The sequence below is a fragment of the Clarias gariepinus genome, chromosome 21 (assembly GCF_024256425.1).
Source record: "Clarias gariepinus isolate MV-2021 ecotype Netherlands chromosome 21, CGAR_prim_01v2, whole genome shotgun sequence".
NCBI lineage: Eukaryota > Metazoa > Chordata > Actinopteri > Siluriformes > Clariidae > Clarias > Clarias gariepinus.
In genome coordinates this window covers 10,764,499-10,789,279 of record NC_071120.1, presented here as the reverse complement: position 1 = coordinate 10,789,279, position 24,781 = coordinate 10,764,499, and the positions used below count along the sequence as shown (strand labels likewise).

The window sequence follows — 24,781 nt, the reverse complement described above, 5'->3', positions numbered from 1 at the left end:
ATGGTACTAAAAACAACGTGGCGTTTTTAAGGAAGAATAAAACACTTTGGTGGTGTGCATAGGAAAACAATTACCAACAGGGAAGTGTGATGCAACCCAAAAAATTTTTGACGGTTTTTGTAGTTTTTGTAATAACTTTTATAACCATTGATTTAAAAAAAAAAAAATTTACAGACCACACATTGTACCCTTTTTTATTATTATTTATAGATACATTTAATGGTGTGGAACATTTCCGAAACAGGTTTATTGCTTAAAACTATTCTGTTACAGCAACTGTTAGCCACTGTGTTTTTTCTACTTGTTAAGTTATACAAAACCAAACATTTCTAGTTTAGCAATTTACTTTACTAAGAACCACAAAGTGCAAAGTCACATATTATAAAGTTATACCTCTGACTGTTACATATGACAGTGCTGAAACTAAAGACTCCTTAGAAAATGTTAAATATAAGTCTTCTGTCACTATGTCAGTGATTATACATTTTTTTTGGTAAATTAATGTTTTTTTTTTAATTATCTATATATCTTTGTTGAGCATCTGCTATAAAAGCCCCTGTGAATGAGTTGCTACCAAAGAAGCAACAACCTACAGTATCTGAAAAAGTATGTTCATATGAACCTGTGATTTGCAGCTGGCATTACTGTCAAACTGCTTTTATAGAAAATTAAGCAACATCATTTGACCAATCTGCGGTCATCTGACTAGTCTTGAGTAATGTGTATTTACTTTAAGACTGATTACTTTTTGTATATTTGTACTTTGACTTTTAGTGTATAGTTGATATGACTTGAAAAATTTGAACTTGGTTGACACCTCATCATCTACATGAAATCATCAATATGCTTATACGTACAGTAGTTGTTGTGTGTGTGAACATTTTTCTGGGTTAATTGCATGACAGACCTCAAAAATATAAACAGCCTTATGTCTGGTTACACTTTTATATGTACGTGGCAAACCCTATCTGTATATGATCCTAATACCATAATTGTACTCAGAATCATGGTCTTCTTGTTTTTAATAAATGTCTTTTTCTTAAATATTTAGTGCATTCAAATATGTAATGTCGTTTTAGGTGGCTTTTGGTAACTGCTCACGGTATGTCTAATATTTCAGTTATAAGTATACTTTTTAATATGTTTATTAAATAATTTTATCAGCTGTGAAGATTTCTGTCTTTATTTTGTACAAAACACACAATTTATATGGAAACAGATTGCCATCATAATTATTTGAAGGATATATTATAATTATATATAGCTGTGAAATTTTGATTACCATACAGTATACTGTACATTTAATTTTATATTCTAAAAATCACTTGCCTAATATTTAAAAAGTATATTCAATGTGTCTTTTTTTTATGAAGCTCAATTCAGATCAAGTCAAAATTCAAGCCTGGAAATTCTGGGAGAGAAATTCAGCACTGAACATTCAGGGGACAGAGGAAAAGCAGTCTAACCTGAACAGAATCCATCCGGTCTCTGGCCAATCAGGAAAAACTTCTGTCTAGCAAGAAGTTCGAATCATTTTACCGACTGTGATCTCTGAATCTTTTGACCACTCCAGTGTTGTTTTCCCAACCACAGTATGGGGATCCCACTCACCGATGGACAATTTTATCACAATAAGAGGCTGTAAATCCAAGGGCTTTATCCCAGTCCTTTGGGTTTGAGGTTTACATTACTGCAATTCAAACTTATGAATCTTTTGAGCAAGGAGTAATATTTTCGACTGTTTGACCCTGTTCATACATAAAATAGAGTTTAATTAATTTAGCTGCTGTTGTTCAATTATCATAATATTCTTGATTGACCTTCTTGACTACTGGGAGCCAATACTTCCATTTATAAATTTAAAATGGTTGTGTTTGTTTTAAGGGGTATTTAAAATACCACTTATTATGTTATTGATATAACATTAACTTTCCATCCGGTTTAAAGAGGATATAATTTTTACAACTGCAAGCAGTGTTGGGGTAATATTACAAAGTAGTACATTACTGTATTCAGACGCACATTTGTTTGTAATGACGTAATGTAATGCATTACTGTTCTAAAATTCAGTATTTACATTACGGTTAATAATCAAGAAACTTTACTGGGTAAACTTTTACTGGGTAAATTGATTTTCTTTACCACAATGGGCTGCAGGATGACTTACTTCAGCAGCGTGAATGACTTAATTGTTTTAGGTGAGGAGAATACAGCTTCTCTCAAACTTGACACTGGGACGACTGAATATTTGAAGTCAGATGGAGATCCTGAGTCTATCCTGAGCAGTAAGACTGTTCACCTGTGGAGGTGCATGTCTGGGCAGTGAAGAGCTGGTTACAAGGAGAACCGGTTCGTCTAAGAAATGATTAGAGAGACTTCCTTCTCATGAGGTATAACCACAGCTTGAACATGCCAAATAACCTAGACTAATCTACCAGTGGCCCTGCCTACATAGGACTATAGAGATCAATCTGTTTCAGGTCTATGGAGGGCAGAAAGTAGAGAGAAAATTATAAGAAAAATTTTGATAAAAATTAGTAACTTGGCTTAAAATTAATAGGAAAGATTGCACAAAATGAGATCATTAATAGATGATTAACTTTCTCTTACCAGGATGATGTGCAGTGAGATACTCAAAGGAATCTCCAATCATGTATATAATGAGTTATGGCTGCCGAGTCCTTAAACTGGTGCTTATCCATGGCATTCAAAGGCCTCCAGCAGTTATTATAATAATATCCAGCAGCAGTGTGATTATTTTTCACCTGTGCTTGGCCTTTCAGGGAGATGGAATAAGATAAAAAAAATGCACTCATATGATTATACTAATGATGTGTCTTTTTAAAACAGAGATCTTTATTAGCGGTTTTGGCCTCTTATCCACCTTCAAACGCAGTTCTGGTTGTTGAAAACAGAGCTTTTGTTAAACTCTCTTCAAAGTAAAAAAGATTTTCCAAAATTTTGGTGAAGTGAAGTGTGGACACGGGGACACAGAGATTTTGGCTTGTCGTAACGTCACCCTGTGTCCTAGTCTCCTTGATTTGACGTCAGCTTTGTTTATGAGGATATTTTGTGCAACAGTTGACTTACAGTACGTACAGTAAACCGGTGACTGTGTTAACGTTGCTTCCTGGACTTTATACGTGCGTGTCCATACACACGCGCAGTTTCTCACACGTTTTGTTAACATTTTGCTGCTTCATACAAAACTCCGACTACACACAGACCAAAAAGACTGCGACAGCGGTTGGACGGGACCCGGTCGGACTTCTACAAAGTGCACGCGTAATGTTTTATCTAACGCTTCTGTTTGGCCCCGGCTGATTAGGGACGCTCCAAACAGCACGTTTTACGTTTCCATGTGGACAAAGATATATTTAAAATATAGGCTGTGTGGACAGAATTATATATAAAAAAAAAAGTAGAAAAATCTTTTATATAAAAAAAAAAATCCATACTACATGTTGTAAGGGAAGAAAAAGGTAAACATTACAACAATATTTACTTGTACTTGCATAGGAAGAGGGTGTGTGTTACTGAAATTAAGACAATTGGACCATGAAATTAAACAGTCTGTCCATCATCTCAAGTCAAGTCGGCTTTTATTGTCATTTCAACCATATACAGTTTAGTACACGATGAAAGGAAACAACGTTCCTCCAGGACCAAGGTGCTACATTCAACATAAATTAACAACATAAATAAACAAAACCTAACTAGCTAACTAACTAAGAAACCTAATTAGCTGACTAGCTGAGACAAAACAGATTAATATCATAAATTAACAGAAACTATCTAAGCCCTATACAGAAAAAGACAACATAAAGTGCAAATGAGCGACAACACGACAACACAATACGTTTCAACACTCTGTGGTATAGCTTGTGGAAAGAATTCTGTTGCATAGTCTGAGTGCTTCAAGACCTTTTCTCAGATGGCAGGAGTGTGAAGGGTGTGTCTGATCGGTGTGGTGTAGATGTCTTCGATAGAGGAAAGAGAGACACTGATGATCTCTACCATTCTATTTGATCTCTTGATGTTTCTTCTTCATCAAGAAGAAGCTTCTCTATCTCAATTTGAGATTTTTTTCATGCATCAAGAGTCTCCTGCCCTTGCTTTTGCACATCACTCTTTCTTCTGGTCTTGTGCTACGGTCAGAGGTCTCAGCCTGTGTCTCCTCCAGTGTCTGTCTGCAAGAAAGTATGAAAGCAAGAAGCAAGAAATTAACTGGAGGTTACAACCATAACCGCTTGCACAAATTAAATTCCTCCAACATCCAAATTGTGTCACAGCAATTAAATTCAATTTTATTTGTATAGCACTTTTAACAATTGTCATCGTCGCAAAGCATCTTTACACAATCAAAAGAAATGATTGACAGCAATCACAGGTAACCTGAAATTGTGTGTGGAGCATATGTGGATCATCAGTATCCTACTTTTTATAATTCTCCCTGAGATGTGTTGGAATATAGACAGAATTGACATCGCATTTTACTCTGTTGCATTTTGAACAGGGAAATGATCTGGGGCTTTAAAGTAAGCAGACATGAGGAGCATTCAAAGCTAACTTCGTTGTAAACTAATGTGAAATCATCCTGTAGATCTTTTTATATTTAAAAAAGTCACCACAAGATCAATAGAAATTTACCTGGAGATGCCATGATAATATGGGACTATAGTAAACGTAACGTTAGTATTTAATATTAACTTGGATAAAAGCGTCTGCCAAATGCCTAAATGTAAACTTACCTGTTGGTGGACCAGGTCCCATGCTGTCCAGTTTGGACAATGGAGGCAGATGGGATGATTCCGACTCGATCAAATTGGATGGTTTTCATCCTATTTCTTGTACTTTTTATATGTTGACCTTCCTTGCTTCCGTATCGTACCCTGCGCTTTGTGCTGCCGGAGCAGCAGTTTGTTCAGCTTTGCATGGCCTTGCTCAGGGCTCATGCTGCACCATGTGCAAGTAAATACCCATGGATACTTCTGTGAATCTGAGTTTTTATGTGTAGTGTCCAATTGTTTTTGGATGTTTTCATCTGCCTACATTTGGTCCAGGGATCGGTTCCCGAGCACAGAATGATTGCATTCTCACTGACAAAAATCGAATGTTTTCCGGACCCCGGTGTGAAAGTGCCCTTTGTCCTCATCTCTGACGGTTCTCTTCTTCCTATTCAGCAGCTCCTTCAGATCCCTGTTTCGCATCTTTTTAAAGGCACACTATCTTAAAATATGCCTGGCTTTTGCTTCAAGATATATATATAAAAAAAAAAAAATAAATTTGTGGAAAAAGATAATCAAAATGTTAGGTTTGGCACAGACTAAATGTAGACCAACACCGGTAACACCATTGATTTCATTAAGGACTGTAGGGATAGCCTAAAGCTCCATGATTGCTTTTCAGCAGGAGAAATTATGTTATTGGCATCAAAGGCAACATGTATGAAGCCAAATTAAGCAAATCCCTAATAAAAACCTGTTCCAGTTTGTGTCCAGCAAACATTTACCCCCTAACAAGATAGTGAAAGGTTATTTTGGAATGGCCAAGAAATAAAACCAATTGACTGTGGCATGGCCTGAGAATTGCTGTCCATCTGCATTTTCAATCTAATTTGTGAGAGTTGGAGACTCTACATAGAGCAATAAGCAAAAATGCCAAAATCTGCAAACATTCTAGAGACATGTGTTTAAGACAACCTAAAGCTGCATTGCTGCCAAAGAACAATTCACCAAGTACTGACTGGGCAGGCAACTCGGGCAAGTGTTCACTACTGACAGAGGAGGCAGGTTAATTTGATATATTGAAATAAAAGAAATGGACAAACATAAGACCATTGCATCCATTAATCAAGCTGCTGCTCCATGTAGCCTACAAACAGGGCAGCACATATTTGCGCCATGGTTCCTCATTTTTCCCCTATTTCTGTTTAAAGCTTTCTTGGGAAGCAAGGAGGAGGAGCCTGGAGGTACATCCATTGTGTGTGTCCTCTGCAGTTTTTTCCTGAGGCTTTTTAATATTGTCCATATCGATATCGGAATTATATCGTATCGACCAAAATTAAGAAATATATCATGATATAAACTTTTGCCATATCGTCCAGCCCTAGTTTAAACATTTTAACAGTCCCTCAGACTGAAGAAGCTACTTGGATGAGTAGTAAACGTTTTTATCTAACAACAAAGAAGTCCATTTGACATGACTCAACTTAAAGACTTTACACAGCTCTACGTTCATTGAACTATATGTGGCGGGGTTTGTTTTTTTCTCTATGTTGGGAAATAAAATTCCCCTTAAAAGATTGATAAAAACCGATTACGCCACCCAGGATTGGTTACCTGGGAAAAGATTAAGACACACAGGTTCGAGTCTCTCAGCAAGGACACAGGGACATGGATACCAGAAACAAATATACAAATCTTTATTCATAAAACAATGTTTCAGAATCAGACACTATCAATGCGACAGTTTAAAACAAAATCACTAAATTAGCCCAGGCAAAGAAAACAAACAAAAGAAAGAAAAAAAGAGTGGAGCTGGGGGCTTAACCCTAGAGAGGCAGGCCAAGAAAATACATGTCAATGCAGACCACATCTATCTGGCAGCCAGTCCTTCAACAGATCAAATAGCGAATACAAACATATTAAGTCATACACACATAATTAGCACCACACCTGGCTGTTCTCACAACACCCTTTTACACTACAGTTGATGATCCGTATCAGGTGCATAACGCTCTCTTACCACGTGTACAAGACCAATAGAGGATTTATACTGTTTATTAGCCACATTGCATCTTTGGAGGTGAGTACAGCTCATTTAGAGCCAAATTCCTTATGACCACACAGGCTGATGATGTGCGTTGTTGCTAATTAATTTAAGAGCAATAACCTTTTAAGGTTTTTGTCTTTATAATGGTCTCTCAATTCATCATTTAATGATTTCTCAAATTATCTGCCAGTAGAACAACTTATAAAGTATCGTTTGTCCAAAAATAAGAATAATAACTTTATTTTTGACATAATAGAATGTTATACTATGAAACTGATTAGATTCAATATATCTATCTGGCTCAACTAGATTTTTTTTTAGTTCATTTAGTCAGTGGAATTAGTTGAGACAACAGATAACATTGTGTTTTTAAGAACACTGTTATCTCTTGTCTCAACAAATTCCACTGTCAGAAGTCTAACCATCCAATATTAGTTCATTTAACATTTACCCATACAGTATAACAACCATTTACTGTGAATATCATTTCAATTGGTAAATGTAACAATGATTAAATGCAGACACTGACCATTTCACATTATAGACTTAAATATTACATCATGGAACCTTTCTCCTGTGTGACTCGAGGGCAGATTGTATTTTTGACTTGAAGGAGTGATTTTGTGACACTAGTTGTTCAATAAAGCAATTTATAAATCAGTTTATTTACTAAGATCAGCAGGTACCTTTTCTGGTAAATCTGTGGCTAGCATTCAGCACCTTCATTGTTCTATTCCATTCAATTCAATTTTATTTGTATAGCGCTTTTAGCAATTTTCATTGCCGCAAAGCAGCTTTACACAATCAAAAGAATTATTTAAGTTTGTATGAAATGTGAATGTGTATGAATCAAAATGGTCAGTTTGTCCCAAGCTGAGGGCGACAGTGGCAAGGAAAAACTCCCTGAGATGTCATGGTCCAGGTTCAATTACTAACCAGGGAACCAATCTCAGCTCTCTCTAAGGGTCTGCGCAGGTCATTATGACCTTAGTGCTAAAAAGGTCAAATGTATGTGCAAGGATATATTTTAGTGAAGAAATCAACCACCAAAAAACATTTTTTAAATAAAAAAAAATGAAAATTAAAAATTAAATCCCCTTCCCGACTGTGTCCCAGCTGCCTCAAAAACAAAGGCATAAATGTGATGAGGCACACTGTGAAGTAATGCGAAAGAGTGGTGGAAGCTCGATTAAGAAGAGAGGTCACAATATATGGCTTTATGCCACAGATGCCATGTTTGCTATGGAAATCCTGATAGAGAAGTAGAGAGAAGTTCAGAAAGACCTGTATTGTATGTTTGTCGATCCAGAAAATGCATATGACAGGGTGCCCAGTGATAAATTGTGGTATTGCATGAGGAAGTCAGGGATGGCAGAGAAGTATGTGAAGGTGGTTCAAGATATATACAAGGACAGTAACACAGCGGTGATGTGTGCCTATATCTGTACAGTAGGTCTGGTTTAAGGTGGAGGTGGCATTGCACCAGGGATCCCCTTCCTGTTTGCAGTGGTGATGGACAGGTTAATTGTCTTAAGGTTAGACAAGAGGACTCATGGGCTATGATGTTTTTAGATGATATTGTGAACAGCAACAAGAGCAGGTTGAGATGAGACTAGAGGGGTGGAGGGATGCACTGGAGAGAAAAGGCATGTAAGATCATTAGGAGCAAGAAAGAGTACATGTGTGTAAATGAGAAAGAGGGTAAGGGAAAGGTGCATGAAGTAGAGGAGTTTTAGGTAAATATTTAGGGAAGCCTGTCCAAAGCAATGGGGAGTGTGGTACAGAAGGAAAGAAGAGCATCCAGGCAGTGTAGAATGAGTTGAGAAGAGTAGCAGGAGTGATCTATAACAGAAAGGTATCAGCAAGAGTTAAATGTAAAGTTTACAAGATGGAAGTAAAACCAGCAATCAGACAAAGGAAAAATGTGGTAGATTGACATAGATGGAGAGAAATAGCGACCCCTAACAGGAACAGCCGAAAGAAGAAAATGTATTATTCTAAATATTAGCATTTACAGTAGTTCATATTATTAGACTTTATTTGTCACATTGTTTTGCAAATTGTCAAAAATATCTGGAAGGTGCACAGTTAGCTCCAGAGCAAAGTGGTCCTTCAAGTGTAATATATTGGGGGTCTCAAGGTATCCACAAGAGCTGCCTGTATTTCTTTCCTACATTTAAATTTACAGGCATTTGGCAGAAGCTCTTATCCAGAGTGACTCTTTCATGTTGCTCTGTATAAGAGCTTTTCCAGCTACTTCTCCCAATAACTTCTACATTGGTTCCACTAGTTTACTAATTAGAAGTACCATCAGTCAAACACTCTTGGGTAAGAGGTGTTTTTTTTTAAAGGGGGTGAAGTTAACCCAAATACCTGAGAAACAGGTACCATAGGTCTTTAGTTACAGTGGTGTGAAAAACTATTTGCCCCCTTCCTGATTTCTTATTCTTTTGCACGTTTGTCACACAAAATGTTTCTGATCATCAAACACATTTAACTATTAGTCAAAGATAACATAATTGAACACAAAATGCAGTTTTTAAAAGGTGGGTTTTATTATTTAGGGAGAAAAAAAATCCAAACCTACATGGCCCTGTGTGAAAAAGTGATTGCCCCCCTTGTTAAAAAATAACTTAACTGTGGTTTATCACACCTCAGTTCAATTTCTGTAGTCACCCCCAGGCCTGATTACTGCCACACCTGTTTCAATCAAGAAATCACTTAAATAGGAGCTACCTGACACAGAGAAGTAGACCAAAAGCACCTCAAAAGCTAGACATCATGCCAAGATCCAAAGAAATTCAGGAACAAATGAGAACAAAAGTAATTAAGATCTATCAGTCTGGTAAAGGTTATAAAGCCATTTCTAAAGCTTTGGGACTCCAGCGAACCACAGTGAGAGCCATTATCCACAAATGGCAAAAACATGGAACAGTGGTGAACCTTCCCAGGAGTGGCCGGCCGACCAAAATTACCCCAAGAGCGCAAAGACAACTCATCTGAGAGGCCACAAAAGACCCCAGGACAACATCTAAAGAACTGCAGGCCTCACTTGCCTCAATTAAGGTCAGTGTTCACGACTCCACCATAAGTAAAAGAGACTGGGCAAAAACGGCCTGCATGGCAGATTTCCAAGGCGCAAACCACTTTTAAGCAAAAAGAACATTAAGGCTCTTCTCAATTTTGCTAAAAAACATCTCAATGATTGCCAAGACTTTTGGGAAAATACCTTGTGGACCGACGAGACAAAAGTTGAACTTTTTGGAAGGTGCGTGTCCCGTTACACCTGGCGTAAAAGTAACACAGCATTTCAGAAAAAGAACATCATACCAACAGTAAAATATGGTGGTGGTAGTGTGATGGTCTGGGGTTGTTTTGCTGCTTCAGGACCTGGAAGGCTGCAATAAATGGAACCATGAATTCTACTGTCTACCAAAAAATCTTGAAGAAGAATGTCCGGCCATCTGTTCGTCAACCCAAGCTGAAGCGATCTTGGGTGCTGCAGCAGGACAATGACCCAAAACACACCAGCAAATCCACCTCTGAATGGCTGAAGAAAAACAAAATGAAGGCTTTGGAGTGGCCTAGTCAAAGTCCTGACCTGAATCCTATTGAGATGTTGTGGCATGACCTTAAAAAGGCGGTTCATGCTAGAAAACCCTCAAATAATGCTGAATTACAACAATTCTGCAAAGATGAGTGGGCCAAAAGTCCTCCAGAGCGCTGTAAAAGACTTGTTGCAAGTTATCGCAAACGCTTGATTGCAGTTATTGCTGCTAAGGGTGGCCCAACCAGTTATTAGGTTCAGGGGGCAATTACTTTTTCACACAGGGCCATGTAGGTTTGGATTTTTTCTCCCTAAATAATAAAAACCATCATTTAAAAACAGCATTTTGTGTTTACTTGTGTTATCTTTGACTAATAGTTAAATGTGTTTGACGATCAGAAACATTTTATGTGACAAACATGCAAAAGAATAAGAAATCAGGAAGGGGGCAAATAGTTTTTCACACCACTATATAAATATTGTCCGTGACTCTGCTGTTTTAAAAACCTAGAGAAAGGTCATTCAGGTAAGTGTGTGAATACGATGGCTACAGGAAGCCGATGGAAGGAGTGGAAGAAGTGGTAGTGTGGGAGAACAAGTCATGCCATCACATTCTGGATCAGCTGCAGAAGATGAATGGGGCACAGAGGCAGACCTGCCAGTTGCAGTAGTCTAGATTTGAAATAACAAGGGATGGCCAGTGTGCAGAGAAATGGATTAATTCTTTCATCGTTATGAAGAAGAACTCGACAAGAGCAAGTAAGGTTAACAATTTGAGGGGTACAGCTGATTGTCCAAGGTAACTGATACCTTTAATTTCTAGGTGTAGAGCATCCACATACAGCAACTCGGAGTTGAAAGAGAAAGAGAGTGATTCAGGTTTTTTTTTTATCAACACAACCAAAAAAACCCCAAAACCTCTAATCATCATAATGTATGCTTTTCAAATGCCAGGTTAAGTGCTACTGTTGCTTTTGGCAGAATTTTCACTTTGTATAACAGGCCGCTTTCTATTTTCAAAAGCTTGTTTGGTTCTTTTCTTTTGCTCATTTCTAGCATATGATTTGCCTGCTCACACAAGATAAAGTAAATGTGAAATAACTGGTCCAGCATAAATTTATCATGATGGGAACAAAATTTGATTTATAAATGATTGATGTCATTCTAACCAGCAATACAAGGGCTAGTTGACTTATTAGTTACTTTAGACCTTGTTTGCACCACCATTCATTATTCTACCTCAGCTCCTTAAACCACATCCCTACTATACTACTAGCAGCATACAGATGAGTTCTAAAACATGTCAATCTGGTTCTTTAGCATGAGTTTGTTGAGAAAACAAGAAGATCAGCCTTCAAATCTAACAAGTCAGCCCTCTACCCAACAGTGATAAAAATAACAATTTAAAACTTGTAAAACTTGCTTGACTGAAACCACTGGTGGTCCAGAAGGTTTTGAATCATCACCATCATTATATTATTTAGGAACTAATACTGAAACAAATGTAAATATTACATACTGCATTTCCCTGCTAAATTCCTAATTAAATTATGCCTACAACTCAATGTTCCTGCGTGTTTTATGTCATTTTCTCTGTCAGGTTGTCCAGAGTTCCTTAGTGAGATTACTGGAAGGCTTATTAACTCTGTGTGTTGTGATTGTCGCACCCAATCATGGATGGACACATACCCAGATTGTCACTTATCTTTATTTTATTGGCCCTTTCAGGATTTATACTACTCATTAGAAACATCAAATCTCTGGAGGTAAGTAAAGATCATTTACATCCAAATATGTCAACACAAGCAGCTGATGTGTTGTGATTCAATTAACATCAGCTATTATAGCTGAACTGCCTCCCACCCTACACACTGTATAAATGCAGATCATTTACTGCTTTCTGTTTCACCCAAATGAGGATGGGTTCCCTGTTGAGTCTGGTTCCTCTCAAGGTTTCTTCCTATTACCATCTCAGGGAGTTTTTCCTTGCCACTGTCGCCCTCGGCTTGCTCACCAGGGACAAACTGACCATTTTGATTCATACAAATTCACATTTCATACAAACCTAAATAATTCTTTTAACTATGTAAAGCTGCTTTGCGGCAATGAAAATTGCTAAAAGCGCTATACAAATAAAATTGAATTGAATTGAATGTGCTTTATTCCAAATGTATTTAATAGTAATAAACTTTATTTACACTAACAGATTTTCTCCAATTGAGGATTCTTTATGTGGCCCAAATTTCCCCTAAAAATTTGCAGCCTGAGCTTTTATATTCTTATAAACTATTTAAGTAAGGAGTTAAGTGACCACAGTGAGGATTTAATATAGAAATTGCACAGGTTGGTTTTTAGACCTCAGACATAATCACAGATGTAAGCTGTATTTACAATTTATGCAAGAGTTATGCATATAGAGTTTGCGTAAACAATTATGTCAGCCTAAAACAGAAATGTGTCTCAGTTAAATGAAATTCTGAGCTCGGATTTAAGCCCATTTTTTGGGCAAAGACTGTAATTACCAGTTTCAACTCCAACATGTTATGTTGAATTTTGTGTTTTGGTGATTGTAAATATACTATAAACATGGCAATATTAATACATTAATTTATGAAAATTCCAATTACAAGAAAAAAAATTCACAGACATCATCTTAATTGAATTATTGCTTATTTTAATTGTATAGATAAATGTATGAACAACAGTTATTTAAAGCAGACAAATGTTAAGATAGAGATTTTTTATTTGTCACATATACATTACTGCACAGTGAATTTCTTCGTATATCCCAACGTAACTGGGGTCAGAGCACAGGGTCAGCCATGATACAGCACCCCTGGAGCAGATAGGGTTAAGGGACTTGCTCAAGGAACCAACAACGACAACCTGGCTGAGGTGGGGCTCAAACTGCCGACTTTGCGATCAGTAACTCAGAGCCTTAACACACTGAGCCACCACTGCCCATAATGCTAGGTCAGCATATCTTTCACACAAAACATGTGTGTTCTGTATTAGTTAGACCAGGTAAAATAAGTTACAAAAACATTAAAATTTTATGATTTTGCTTAAAATGTCATATATATATATAGTACATTGGTCGTGAGCACAACTAATATTGAAAAAAGAAAGCTATTCTGACTTACTTTTATAAAAATAAAGAAAGGACAAACTGACATGATTTACAAGCAGGTAATTTGAGCAATCTTGCTGTGGAGTCCACATCTGTAGCCTAAACCCCTGAATAAGTTTCCATGCCTAAATATTGATTCCCTTGTAAAGTTGCCAACTGTGAATATAACCACATATCAGTGGAGCACTGCAAAAATAAGTGTCAGGGCATTGTTTAATTTTCATGCGATATATCATCTCATATATCAGGATTTACATTCAACATATTACTCTATTACTGTAGGTCTGACAAGAATAAGTAGAATTCCATTGAAGAGTGTGCCTAATGACGCAACTAAAAGAAAAAGAAACTTTTTCAAAATATATTGGGGCTTAATAACACATTTGAAAAATAATTGTACTTCTATTGTTTCTTGGAAACCTATTTAGATTTGTAGATAAAGCTATGTTTGAGCATTGGATGTACTCCAAGGTAAATGCACTTTTTTTCACCACTTACAGGAATTAAGTGGTCCATTAATGTCCACCTTCTACAACATACAGAGCACCATCCACTTAGCCTTTAAGTCCTCTCAAATCCTGCAGCCCCTGACTGTAAACCACAAATATTGTGCAGAGTTTGGCCAGAAGCCCACAGCAGAAGAGGCCAAAGAAGAGCAAAATCTGCTCAGTTCTATTGCATGGCCAGGTCCCCTGGTGCAAGGCCTGCCTGTGGAGTTCAGCAGTGACCCTGCCAATAGCTATTTTGTGATTCAGGGACCAGAAGAGCAACACATAGGTGGTCAGCTTGTGGTTGATGTCCATGTGCAGAACTTCTTGGACCTGCCTAAGAAGCATGGTGGAGATTTCCTGATAGCCCGGTTGCATTCACCTGAGCTGGGAGCTGGAGTTTCAGGGAAGGTGTATGATCATCAAGATGGGAACTATACGGTGCTGTTTCCACTGTTGTGGGCTGGAAAAGTATGGGTGGAAATCACCATGGTACACCCGAGTGAGGCAGTGGTGGTACTTAAAAGGTTACAGGAGGAGGATCCATATAGAGTATTTTTTAAAAGTCTGTTTCGCTCTGGTGCCATCTCAGAGACAACATTTTGCAATCTGTGCCTGCCACTGAACCAACCACTCTGCAACTACACTGATCTTGAAACTGGAGAGCCATGGTACTGCTACAAACCAAAGAGGCTCGGCTGTGACACACGAGTTACACATTATAAAGAGGACATAAAGCAAAAACTCATAACAGAATATGAAGAACAGTTCTTCCAGGGGTGAGACAGCATTTTTGTACAGTATATAAATTAGTTTTATGGTTATATGGTTACATTTTCAAATTTGAAAATAATGAATCAGTATTGTCTTCTTTATATGAAAATTACAAATACTTTGTTTTAGTGGTATAAACCTCAAATGTCCTATACATGCATCAGAAAGGCGCAGTGTCACTGTATTACCTGCAGGAGAAGGTAAATATTGCTTTTATTTTGTACTTAATTCCTACAGTATTTAAAAAGTAACAATAATGATAATAACATAATAATAACATTCACTTTATTATTATTTTGGACAAGTTCTGGCAGAGCTGTACATGTAAGAGCTCAAATTATTTTAAATGCTCATTGTGTAATGGTGGGTCATGATGTTTTTGGAGCACCTGTCCCCCATGTATTCTCTCTCTCTTACTTTCACACAAACACACACACAGACACACACACACACACACACACAGACACACACACACACACTGAAAAATTTTAGGGGGTCTGAATACTTTCAGTCTGAGGTCCTGAGCATTTCGGAGAAGGTTTTTATCCAGGATATCCCTGTACTATATACTTGGCCCCATTCACCTTTCCCCCAATTGCAACCAGTCACTCTGTCCCTGCAGCTAAAAAACACCCCCACAGCATGATGCTGCCACCACCATGCTTCACTGTTGGGACTGTACTGGACAGGTGTCTGGTTTCCTCCACACATACCGCTTAGAATTAAGGCCAAAAAGTTCTATCTTGGTCTCATCAGACCAGAAAATCTTATTTCTCACCATCTTGGAGTCCTTCATGTGTTTTTTAGCAAACTCCATGCGGGCTTTCATGTTTCTTGCACTGAGGAGAGGCTTCCGTCAGGCCACTCTGCCATAAAGCTGCAGTGATGGGTGACTTTTTACAACTTTCTCCCGACTGAATCTCTGGAGTTCAGCCACAGTGATCTTTGGGTTCTTCTTTATCTCTCTCTATATAATATCTATCCATATATATATTATCTAGAGCAAGAGTATCTATCTATATTCTGTCAACAACTGTTATATATTTTGGGCACTTCTGTCAAGTCACGTAGGCTATTATTGTCATTTCAACCTTATACAGTTCAGTACATGATAAAACTGACTCCTCCAGGACCAAGGTGCTACATATAACATAAATTAACAAAAACTAAATATCTAACTAACTAAGAAACCTAATTAGCTGACTTGCTGAGACAAAACAGATTAACATTATAAATTAACAAAAACTATCTAAGTCCTATACAGAAAAAGACAACAAAGTGCAAATGTGCAAACAAGAGCGACAACACAACATAATACGTTTCAACACTGTGATAATTAGTTGAGTTAGTGAAATAAGAAGCAGTAAACATTTCCTTGTAGATAGCAGCAAAGATAGAAAATAGTTTTTTGTGCAAATAACAAATATTGTGCAAAAGAGCAATTTTAGGTTGGTATGTAAGAATTGTTAGATGGTTGTTGATCAGTGTGTTTGTGCGCATGTTTATCAGTTCAGTCCCAATATCATTGAGGTGATACAGTTTATCTGATTAGAGTGTGTTTGTGTGTGTGTGTTAATTAGTCCAGTCCCTTTTTGTTAAGGAGACGGATGTCTTGTGTAATAAAGCTATATATATGTCACATTGACGGATAAGACTTTTTAATAGGCCAATTTTAAAATACCAAAAATATGAATATGTTTGGACATTTTCTAAACATTTGGAATGTAGTGTACACATGCCTTTATAAAGAAAAGTAAAAAAAATTGTAATTTTAGTGTTAATAAAACATAGCCTTAAAAAAGTCATCTGGGGCGACCGTAATATATCTCAGAATTCACATTTTTATGTATCATTAAGACTAGTTGAACTCATATCAGTAAGTAGATAAACTGATGAAGAAAGATAAACTTTAGTGCCCTTTCATTTTATGAAAATTATTATTTTACAAGTTTATTCTATAATATCAGAGTCTCCTTCATTATCCATTTAAAATAAATGTTTATCCCTATAAAAGGAATGGAAAAAAGATAAAATATACAAATAATTATACTTAAACAATTAACTCTATGTATATAATTGATGTATAGAATATGAAAACTACAAATATAGGACAGATATCTATCGTTTAAAACATTTAGCAGTGGTCGCCCCACATGATACTCGGTCGCCCCATATGATGTTTTTAAGTTTACTCAGGTATAACAGGCTAACGGTTAGCCTCAGAAACCAAACTAGCTTCTTCTAGTGACAAAGCACTATCAAATTTATCATCAAAATATAGATTTGTGGAAAAAAATTATAATTCACAGTTTTGAGGTGGTTGCCCCACATGATAACCAAAAGTGACTACGACATCACAGCCGTTAAAAAACAGCTTTTTCTTACTATATAAGAGAGACTGATTCACTATACAGTTGTTTTCAGGGGGTCTTCACTTGTGTCTGGTTGATGCTGTATCCCATCCTTAAGAAGTTTTTTAAAATAAAGGTCCCAAAATTGTGGTTTGTTGATGGTCGCCCCGGATGAAATGGATAGAATCAACATAATTCGGACAACATTCGTTTGTATATCATGATAGAAATATATGAGCAAATGCTTTATAGTTTTGTCAATGGATGTAAAACATGTTTAAAATTATGCCAACTAGGAAAAGGGATATATTTAAGTTGATTTAAAGTGTTTTTAAACCAGTTGTCCTAACTAAAGTCAAGGCCGGACGGTCGCCCCATATGGTGTTTTGGCACTTCGGATAGCAGAAAAATGATGAAAAACTTAAAAATTTGGAGAAGTTAGAGTGGTTTAGTAGGTAAAGAAGGTATAACAAGTAGATGAGAAATTTTTATGTATTTTTTAGTTTTTTCTGCAAAATAAAATTAACCCGGACAGAAAAAGGGGGCGTCACGTCATTGACCCATATACAGTATATAATATATATATATATCCTGTATATCTCCCTGAAAGAACAAACACCAGTGAAAAACCATCACGCTGCTTTTGGATATTATTATAATAACTCCTGGAGGCCTTTGAACGCCATGGATATGCACCACTTTAAGGACTCAGCAGCCATAACTCGTTGTCTTAAAGGGAAGATTGTACATATGCTTGGAGATTCAACTGTGCGGCAGTGGTTCGAGTACCTCACTGCATTTGTTCCTAGTAAGAAAAAGTTCTTAAACTAATAATGATGACTTTTTTAGCATACTTTGCTATTCATTATATTCATCCTATTCACGAGACAGCTCGTTCATTTTTCATTAATTTTCTTCTGTGATTTTCTCACTACTTTCTGTCGTCCACAGACCTGGAAAGGTTTGATCTCTACAGTTCAAAAAACAAGGGGCCATTTCTGGCTGTGGACAGTAAGAACAACATTATGGTCAGCTACCGCTCCCATGGGCCACCCCTTAATTATAATACAGTCTTCACTTCGGACCTGCGCTATGTTTCTAATGAGCTGGACCGGATCGAGGGTGGGCCAAACATCGTGGTACTTGTGAGTGTGGGGCCCCACTTTAACTCCTTTCCAGTTGAGGTATATATACGGCGACTCCGGTACATCCGCAGGGCCTTGGTGCGGCTGCTGAATCGTGAGCCAGCTACTTTAGTGATGATCCGCACTATCAACATGAGGAAACTGAACCCTGGGAACAGCTTGTCAAACAGTGACTGGTTCTCTGTGCAGCAGAATGCTGTACTGCGTGCTATGTTTCAAGGACTTAACATACAGATCCTGGATGCTTGGGAGATGACATTGGCCCACCACCTACCCCATGACATACATCCTCCCCCCGCCATCATCGAAAATATGATTGATCTGATCCTCTCCTGTATCTGTGGAGTTGAAAAAACATAGAAGGGTTTCTTGTGGAACAGATTCTGCCATGTGCACTCACCAGCCACTTCATTGAGTACACCTTTGACTTTGTAGCGTAGATTCAAATGGGTGCTGGAAAACTTCCTTAGAGATTTAAGTTAAATAAAACCTTCTACCTCAGAAGGTACCTTTTTCAGGCCAAGTCATAGAAGAGGCAGATGTGTACAGATGTGTGTAAAAGTAATGTAAAAATCTGTAAACGCAAAGAAATACATTTCCTGGCGTTTTTTTCTCTATCACTTCTCAGGCATCACTTCTCATGGGGATACAGAACCTATGTATGTTTGAAATTTAAATATAAACTTGTCAATCATAAATGCAGTCATAAACATGCTACAGAACATGTTAGCTGTCTGAAGTGTGTTTTTCCCATCTTCCTACAATACAATGGGTTAACGAATACTAGCATGTAGGTGCAAAAAAAATCACTGTACTGTATTTGTCTAGTAATCAGAATATACAAAGAATATTTTGTTTAATCTACTCTGATACTTTTTCAAATGATAATGTTTAATTCACAAAGGATATTCTTATGCTCAGAACTCTTATTGATGCGACATAATCCCTACAACCCCATCACATGACATTGGATCCATCTAAAAAAAAGAAAGGAGTAAAAATAAAAAAATTGTTTGCATTAAATACATGGATTCTGGGTAATTTGTGATCCCATATTGCTGTCATGGCAAAGGAGTCGATCACTGCTGCATTGTGCTCTTTGTCCTTATTATGCTCCTGCACAAGTACTGTCAGGTATGCATTGATTACTTAAAAGGATTACATATTCTTTTTAACAAAACATACATTTGGTTCAATCCATCATATTTAAATGGGTGCAAGATTGCAAATAAGTGACCATGTGGTATGTGCTGGACAACATTTGAAATCCCTAATTGTTCCTAACAATTCACATTACAAGTACATTTATGACCCTTTTCAGCTGCTGTTTCCATTACTATTCCAGGAATTAAAAGGCAGTGAAGATTTGGCAGAATCATGTGCTAACCTTTAGGAACCTGAAGATAATGTACACAAATTTGCCACAGAAGAATTCCAGAGTTTAGGCATTTTGTGCAGAGGTGGACGCCCCGGCTTCAGAAAGTAAAAGTCCTGCCACTTATTTGTTCCATCAATTAACTAAAGCAGCTGATTTTAATTAACACAACTCTTCAGTGAGACTTGAACAAATTAGTGACGTCACCTTATTTTGTGCACAGGGAGAACTAACACATGGCGTATGTTGTTGGGATGGGCATTTTTGTTCATATTTTATTTCGAGTAATCCACAGGTTTGAGAAACGAGTACTCGATTAATTGGGGGTGGAGTTTAAGCAAGGGACGGGGCGTTTGCATTACAGTATACAGTAAACATTTAAATGAAATAACAGCATGAGGAAAAGTTGAAGCGCTTTTTCTACATGACGCATTGTATATAAAAATAATCACATAGCCTAGATACATAAATATGTAAATGTTATATTACAAATCGTATTTATCTACACAAAATGCATGTGAGCTTGAACACTGTGCCAATCATAAAGTAGTGGATGCGTTCTCCCGTTACATTAAAACAAAGACAACTAAAGACCCGCAACCTCCCCCCCCCAACAGACCCACTCTCTCTGATCAATTACCTTTTTCTATGTTTATAAAACAAATAAAACACACATGATACTCTGCTTTTCAGTTATTTTATTCAAGTGTTATTTTTAATTTTAATTTTCAAGTGTAGTTTTTTATTTCAGCAGCATCACAACAGCTGTGGATCAAAAAAGGCACAGAAATTGCAGGAACAGCCAGGTACCACTGGGCAAGGAGCTTAGCTTTGCAAATCGATGGTATTGTCTGATGGTGAAATCTCTTATGCTCGTCTGACTGCTGGGAGTGGCATCGGCATCATCTGCTTTTTTTATGTTTATGTGCAAGATGATAACGCATCGAACTCGTTGTGGAGTTGTCATCTTACACTTGACTGTTTTTTCATCAAGTTTTTCATAGTGTTGCCAGACATCGCTGCGTGTTTTAGAAGCCAATTTTTCGCTCTGTGCTCCGGTCTTGTCTCTAGACCGCAACTTCTCACAACCGTAACCAATTAAATATCAGACTACCGCCCAAATAGAATCATAACCAATCAGAAAGAATGAAAGTCGTTTAATTTAAAAAAAATGCATTTTTAGGCCCAATCGATTGTCATTTTCATGCTCGATGGTCGCTGATGGGTTCGAGTATTCGATTAATCGAGACTAGTGCACATCCCTAATCTGTTGTCCTAATACTTTTGGCCACCGCTGTGTATATCTCTTTCCCTTACTCTCGTGTGTGTGTGTGTGTATAACAAACATCATTCTCAATCTCATTCTAGCTAAATTCCTGCAGGTGTGTTCTGTCTTATAGTTAGATGTCAATTGGAGCCGGTATCGAAGACATCAACTTTCCTGGGTCGCGTTTGGTTACCTGACTGGTCAGAGGCCGGATAGATTCTGTTCAGGTTCGACTGCTTTTCCTCTGTGTCGCGGATGTTTAGTTTTTTTTCAAGCTTAAATTTTGACTCAAGTTTAGTTTCTCGATCTGAAATGAGCTTCATGAAACAGGAAACATTGAATATTCTTTCTGAATATGAAGCATGTGATTTTTCTATCTGAATTTTTAAATATTAAATTACTTGTACATTGAAATCAAGAAATTTCACAGCTTGAAGTGACACATAAATGCAAAGATTTCAGTTTAAGGTGACCCTGTACATAATAAGCAAACAATGAGTGAGCGAGTGTAAAAAATGATTCTGTGGCCTTGTAAGTTTCACAGTAAACTTAATGTTACCTTAATAAAATCTCTAAAAATCACATACATGATTCAGCATTTGATTAACTGAATTATGTTCTTAATATTTTTGATACATTTAAATCTAAATATTATGATAATGGAGTAATTCATACTGATTAGTTTCAAGAACTACAATTATAAATTATTCCAACTCAATATTCTTTATGTTTAACAACAAAAACTTAAATAATTGAGTAAATTGCCCTGTGCAAGTGCTCATGGGAAGTCTGGTGTAACATCAGAGACAAGAAGGCTGTGAGGATGGACATGAAGCACCTGGAACATTCTGGAACATTCCTCATAAATCCTGGTGAGTAAAGAGCTAACACAAGTTACTTTAATAATGACTCTGTCTGCCTGCACACACAACTTTATAGGGTGTGAGTTACTGTTCTGAATCCTGTCACAGCCGAGCTCCAGAGCTAACGATAGCTAGCAACAAGCCAGCCAGTCCTGGGGTTCATTGTAAATGTTTTTTGAAAAAACGTAAATGCATCAGCTGTGCGTCCAGCAGCAGTGGCAGAGAGCAACAGCTCCGAGTCCAGCACAGCTCCAGTCATGTTTTACAGCACTAAAGGCAGGCAGTTTGATTGGCAGTATAATGCTGTATATCTTTGTTTAAAACAATAGAACTTCAAACATTTTACTCAAGTTAAAGTCATAAGTACAACTACGTTCTAAACTTCAAATGTATTTGAAGTGCAAAAGTACTACAAGTACTTCACAAACATAACAGTGTACTTAAACATTATTGAATTTAATGTTGATGAAATAAATGTGCTTAGCACTGTACTAGTAACTAAAGCTATGAAATATAAAGATTTAGTAAAAGTACAACGTTTCTCTCAGAATTATAATTGGAAGAAAGTAATATTAAAATATTAAAGTAAAATATGTATGTTGTGATGTGTAAGTAAAAGAAACTCAAACTGATTTTCAATTTTTGTGTGTGAGAGAAACATATTGTTAATATCTCTTTCACAGCACCAACACCACTAAAGAAGAGAAGTTAAAATGGAGATAAAACAGGAGGTAAATGTCAACTTTTTAAATGTTTCAGAAGTATTAAATGTGTAACCATTAAATCAAAGATAGGAAAAAGTGGGACCTTTGATTTGTGCAGAATAACAGAACACACTTATGAGAGTAAAACCTCCCTTTTATTTCTCTCTATAACTTTTTCTTTCTGTATGTGAGGTTGTGCATTGTTCTGCAAGAGCAAAATGCCTTTGGTGATCAAAGCAGTCAGTTTTTTGTAAAAGCGTTACACTGGAATGTTCACCTGAATTTTACCAATGGGCTTTGTAAATTTAAATCAGTTTTACGTCTTCGTTTTAGAGAATTTTCATTACAAGTCCTGCTTTGACTTGAACACCAGTCGTAGATCAGTGTGATGTATATTAGTCCAAAATGTATGTATTTGAACAGAAGTACTATTTTATCAGTCTGGTTGACTTTACAGTACCAGTCACACTTGTATTTACTTGTATCCTATTATTCCTTTTTTAGGTGACAGCTTATGGGATGGCAGTGTAAGCTCTGCACACTTGTTGCATCATCAAAAGGAATTTAGATCATTATCGAGTGGAGCATGGTACTGTTGGTGATGAATATTCAGTGTCTTGTCTTAATTTAGACTTTCATTGCTTCTTTAAGACCTGAGAAGGTCTGCACACACATTTGTATGGATCCCAAAGTTTGCAGGAAACTGAAGTGTGATGCTGTACAATATTTCAGATGTAAAATGTGTCTAATTAGATTCTAATACAAAAGTCTCCTTTCCACATATTAACTGTATAATACTTGTTGCAGATGTATTGTTTGTGAGACTGTTTACTAATAAGATCAATTCAGCTCATTGATTATGATCTTGTTACATGTCATTTGCAATGTAAACCAGGTTGAGTTTAGACTTCGTCTTGTCAAATTTGGCAAATAAATGTTTAATTAAAATGGTAATTGTGTATTGTTTCTTTGTTTATAATTTGGTGTCATTAGAGACATTGACCTGAATTAAAATACCACTTGATTAAAGGGTAAATATAGTTTAAAAATTAAGTGTAACTGTTAATTCTGTGATAGAGCAGTAAGAATTAAATTCAGTTAAAATATGTAGTAAATGTAGCACATTTGTTTATTAAATAAGTGATAAAAGTCTAATTTTCAGCTTCTTTTACCTTGCATTTCAATTATATCTCCAACTATTCTACTCATTTTCACTTAGGGTAACTGTTGCATTAACTTCAGATTTTTCATTACATTTACTCAATTTTGTACATCATTGTACTAAATATAGTTATTCAGGTCTACTTAATTTTTTTTACTGACTTGTACTCAATTCATAAAGCTTATCTTACTCGATTTCGCAACTTTTGAATGTATTTTTAAGGGTAAAAATGTTTCACCAAAAAAATTGAGTGTCATGTGATTACACAAAAACTAACAGCTCCAAAATTTAATCTCAACTAAGGCTGAGATTTTTCAGCCCACTTTGCTGAAACGTCTGTGACATGTCATCCAACAATGAATAAAATATGGGTAAATATCTTTATCCAAAATGACAAGTAGAGACATCTAAGCACAAATAGTCTAGACAAAGTACAAATTACATAAAAAGACAACAGAGCTGTATGTTTTTTTGGTATTTGGAGAAAATATGAAAACCATCAAAACATTATAAATTTGAAACTTAATACTGGAAACAATAACTGCTGGGCCTCCGAGTGGGGCAGTGGTAAAGTGCTCGCCCGAGTTCGATTCGCAGGTGATGCTGTAACCTCTCGCAGGCGGTGGTCTAGAGAGAGCTGATTGGCCGAGCTCTCTCAGAGGGGCGGGATGAGAGGTACTTCGTGTTCACACATTAATCGCGACTCTACAGCCAATCAGGGGCGTCTCTGAGCTCACGCAAGCGGAAGGAGCGGATAGCGCTGTCCTCAAAGGGTGTTGCGCCACCCCTAAAGATGTGTGAGTAAGCACTTAGAAAAGATGCGGTTGGCTGGAGTGGACTGAGTGGCAGGAGTAATCTTAATGTGGGAATCCCGTAGTGACGGAGAGGAATTGGAGAAAAATCAGCAACCCCCTCCCCTCAAAAAAAAAGAAACCATGAATGCTGCTATCTATCTGTCAAAGTGTGCGTGAGGTTGCAATAGCTTGCCCACATCAATACAACAGCGAGAGCTTATGAATCACTTAAACCTTTTGACAGATCTTTCGTTTTAGCTTAAAATCTAATAAAACCTTTATAATGCCAGTATGAACATGTTAAACTTTGTGCATATTGTTTCTATACAATAACCAACAAACTGACTTTTGATGTCGCCCAGTGGTAGATGTGCATTAGGAAAGTCTTGGCACTGATAAGTTTCTCA

At 36.9% G+C, this 24,781-nt stretch overlaps 1 protein-coding gene and 1 long non-coding RNA gene across 3 annotated transcripts; both read left to right on the top strand.

The window, feature by feature from the left end:
- Nucleotides 1-6,735: 6,735 nt before the first annotated feature.
- Nucleotides 6,736-18,760, top strand: LOC128509447 (NXPE family member 3-like). 2 transcript variants are annotated; one of them, XM_053481192.1, is made up of 6 exons: nt 6,736-6,807; nt 11,922-12,087; nt 13,952-14,718; nt 14,843-14,913; nt 17,675-17,872; nt 18,016-18,760. In XM_053481192.1, the coding sequence occupies exons 2-6, from the start codon at nt 11,995-11,997 to the stop codon at nt 18,567-18,569; spliced, it is 1,683 nt and encodes a 560-aa protein (XP_053337167.1). In that variant the 5' UTR covers nt 6,736-6,807; nt 11,922-11,994; the 3' UTR covers nt 18,570-18,760. The 2 variants fall into 2 exon arrangements, with proteins under 2 accessions (XP_053337167.1, XP_053337168.1); XM_053481193.1 differs by having other exon boundaries at nt 6,779-6,807; nt 12,050-12,087.
- A 3,613-nt stretch (nt 18,761-22,373) lies between these two features.
- On the top strand, nt 22,374-23,222 carry LOC128509870 (uncharacterized). The gene is made up of 3 exons (XR_008356080.1): nt 22,374-22,445; nt 22,752-22,825; nt 22,923-23,222. It is a non-coding gene; the product is annotated as an uncharacterized LOC128509870 (long non-coding RNA).
- Nucleotides 23,223-24,781: the final 1,559 nt, after the last annotated feature.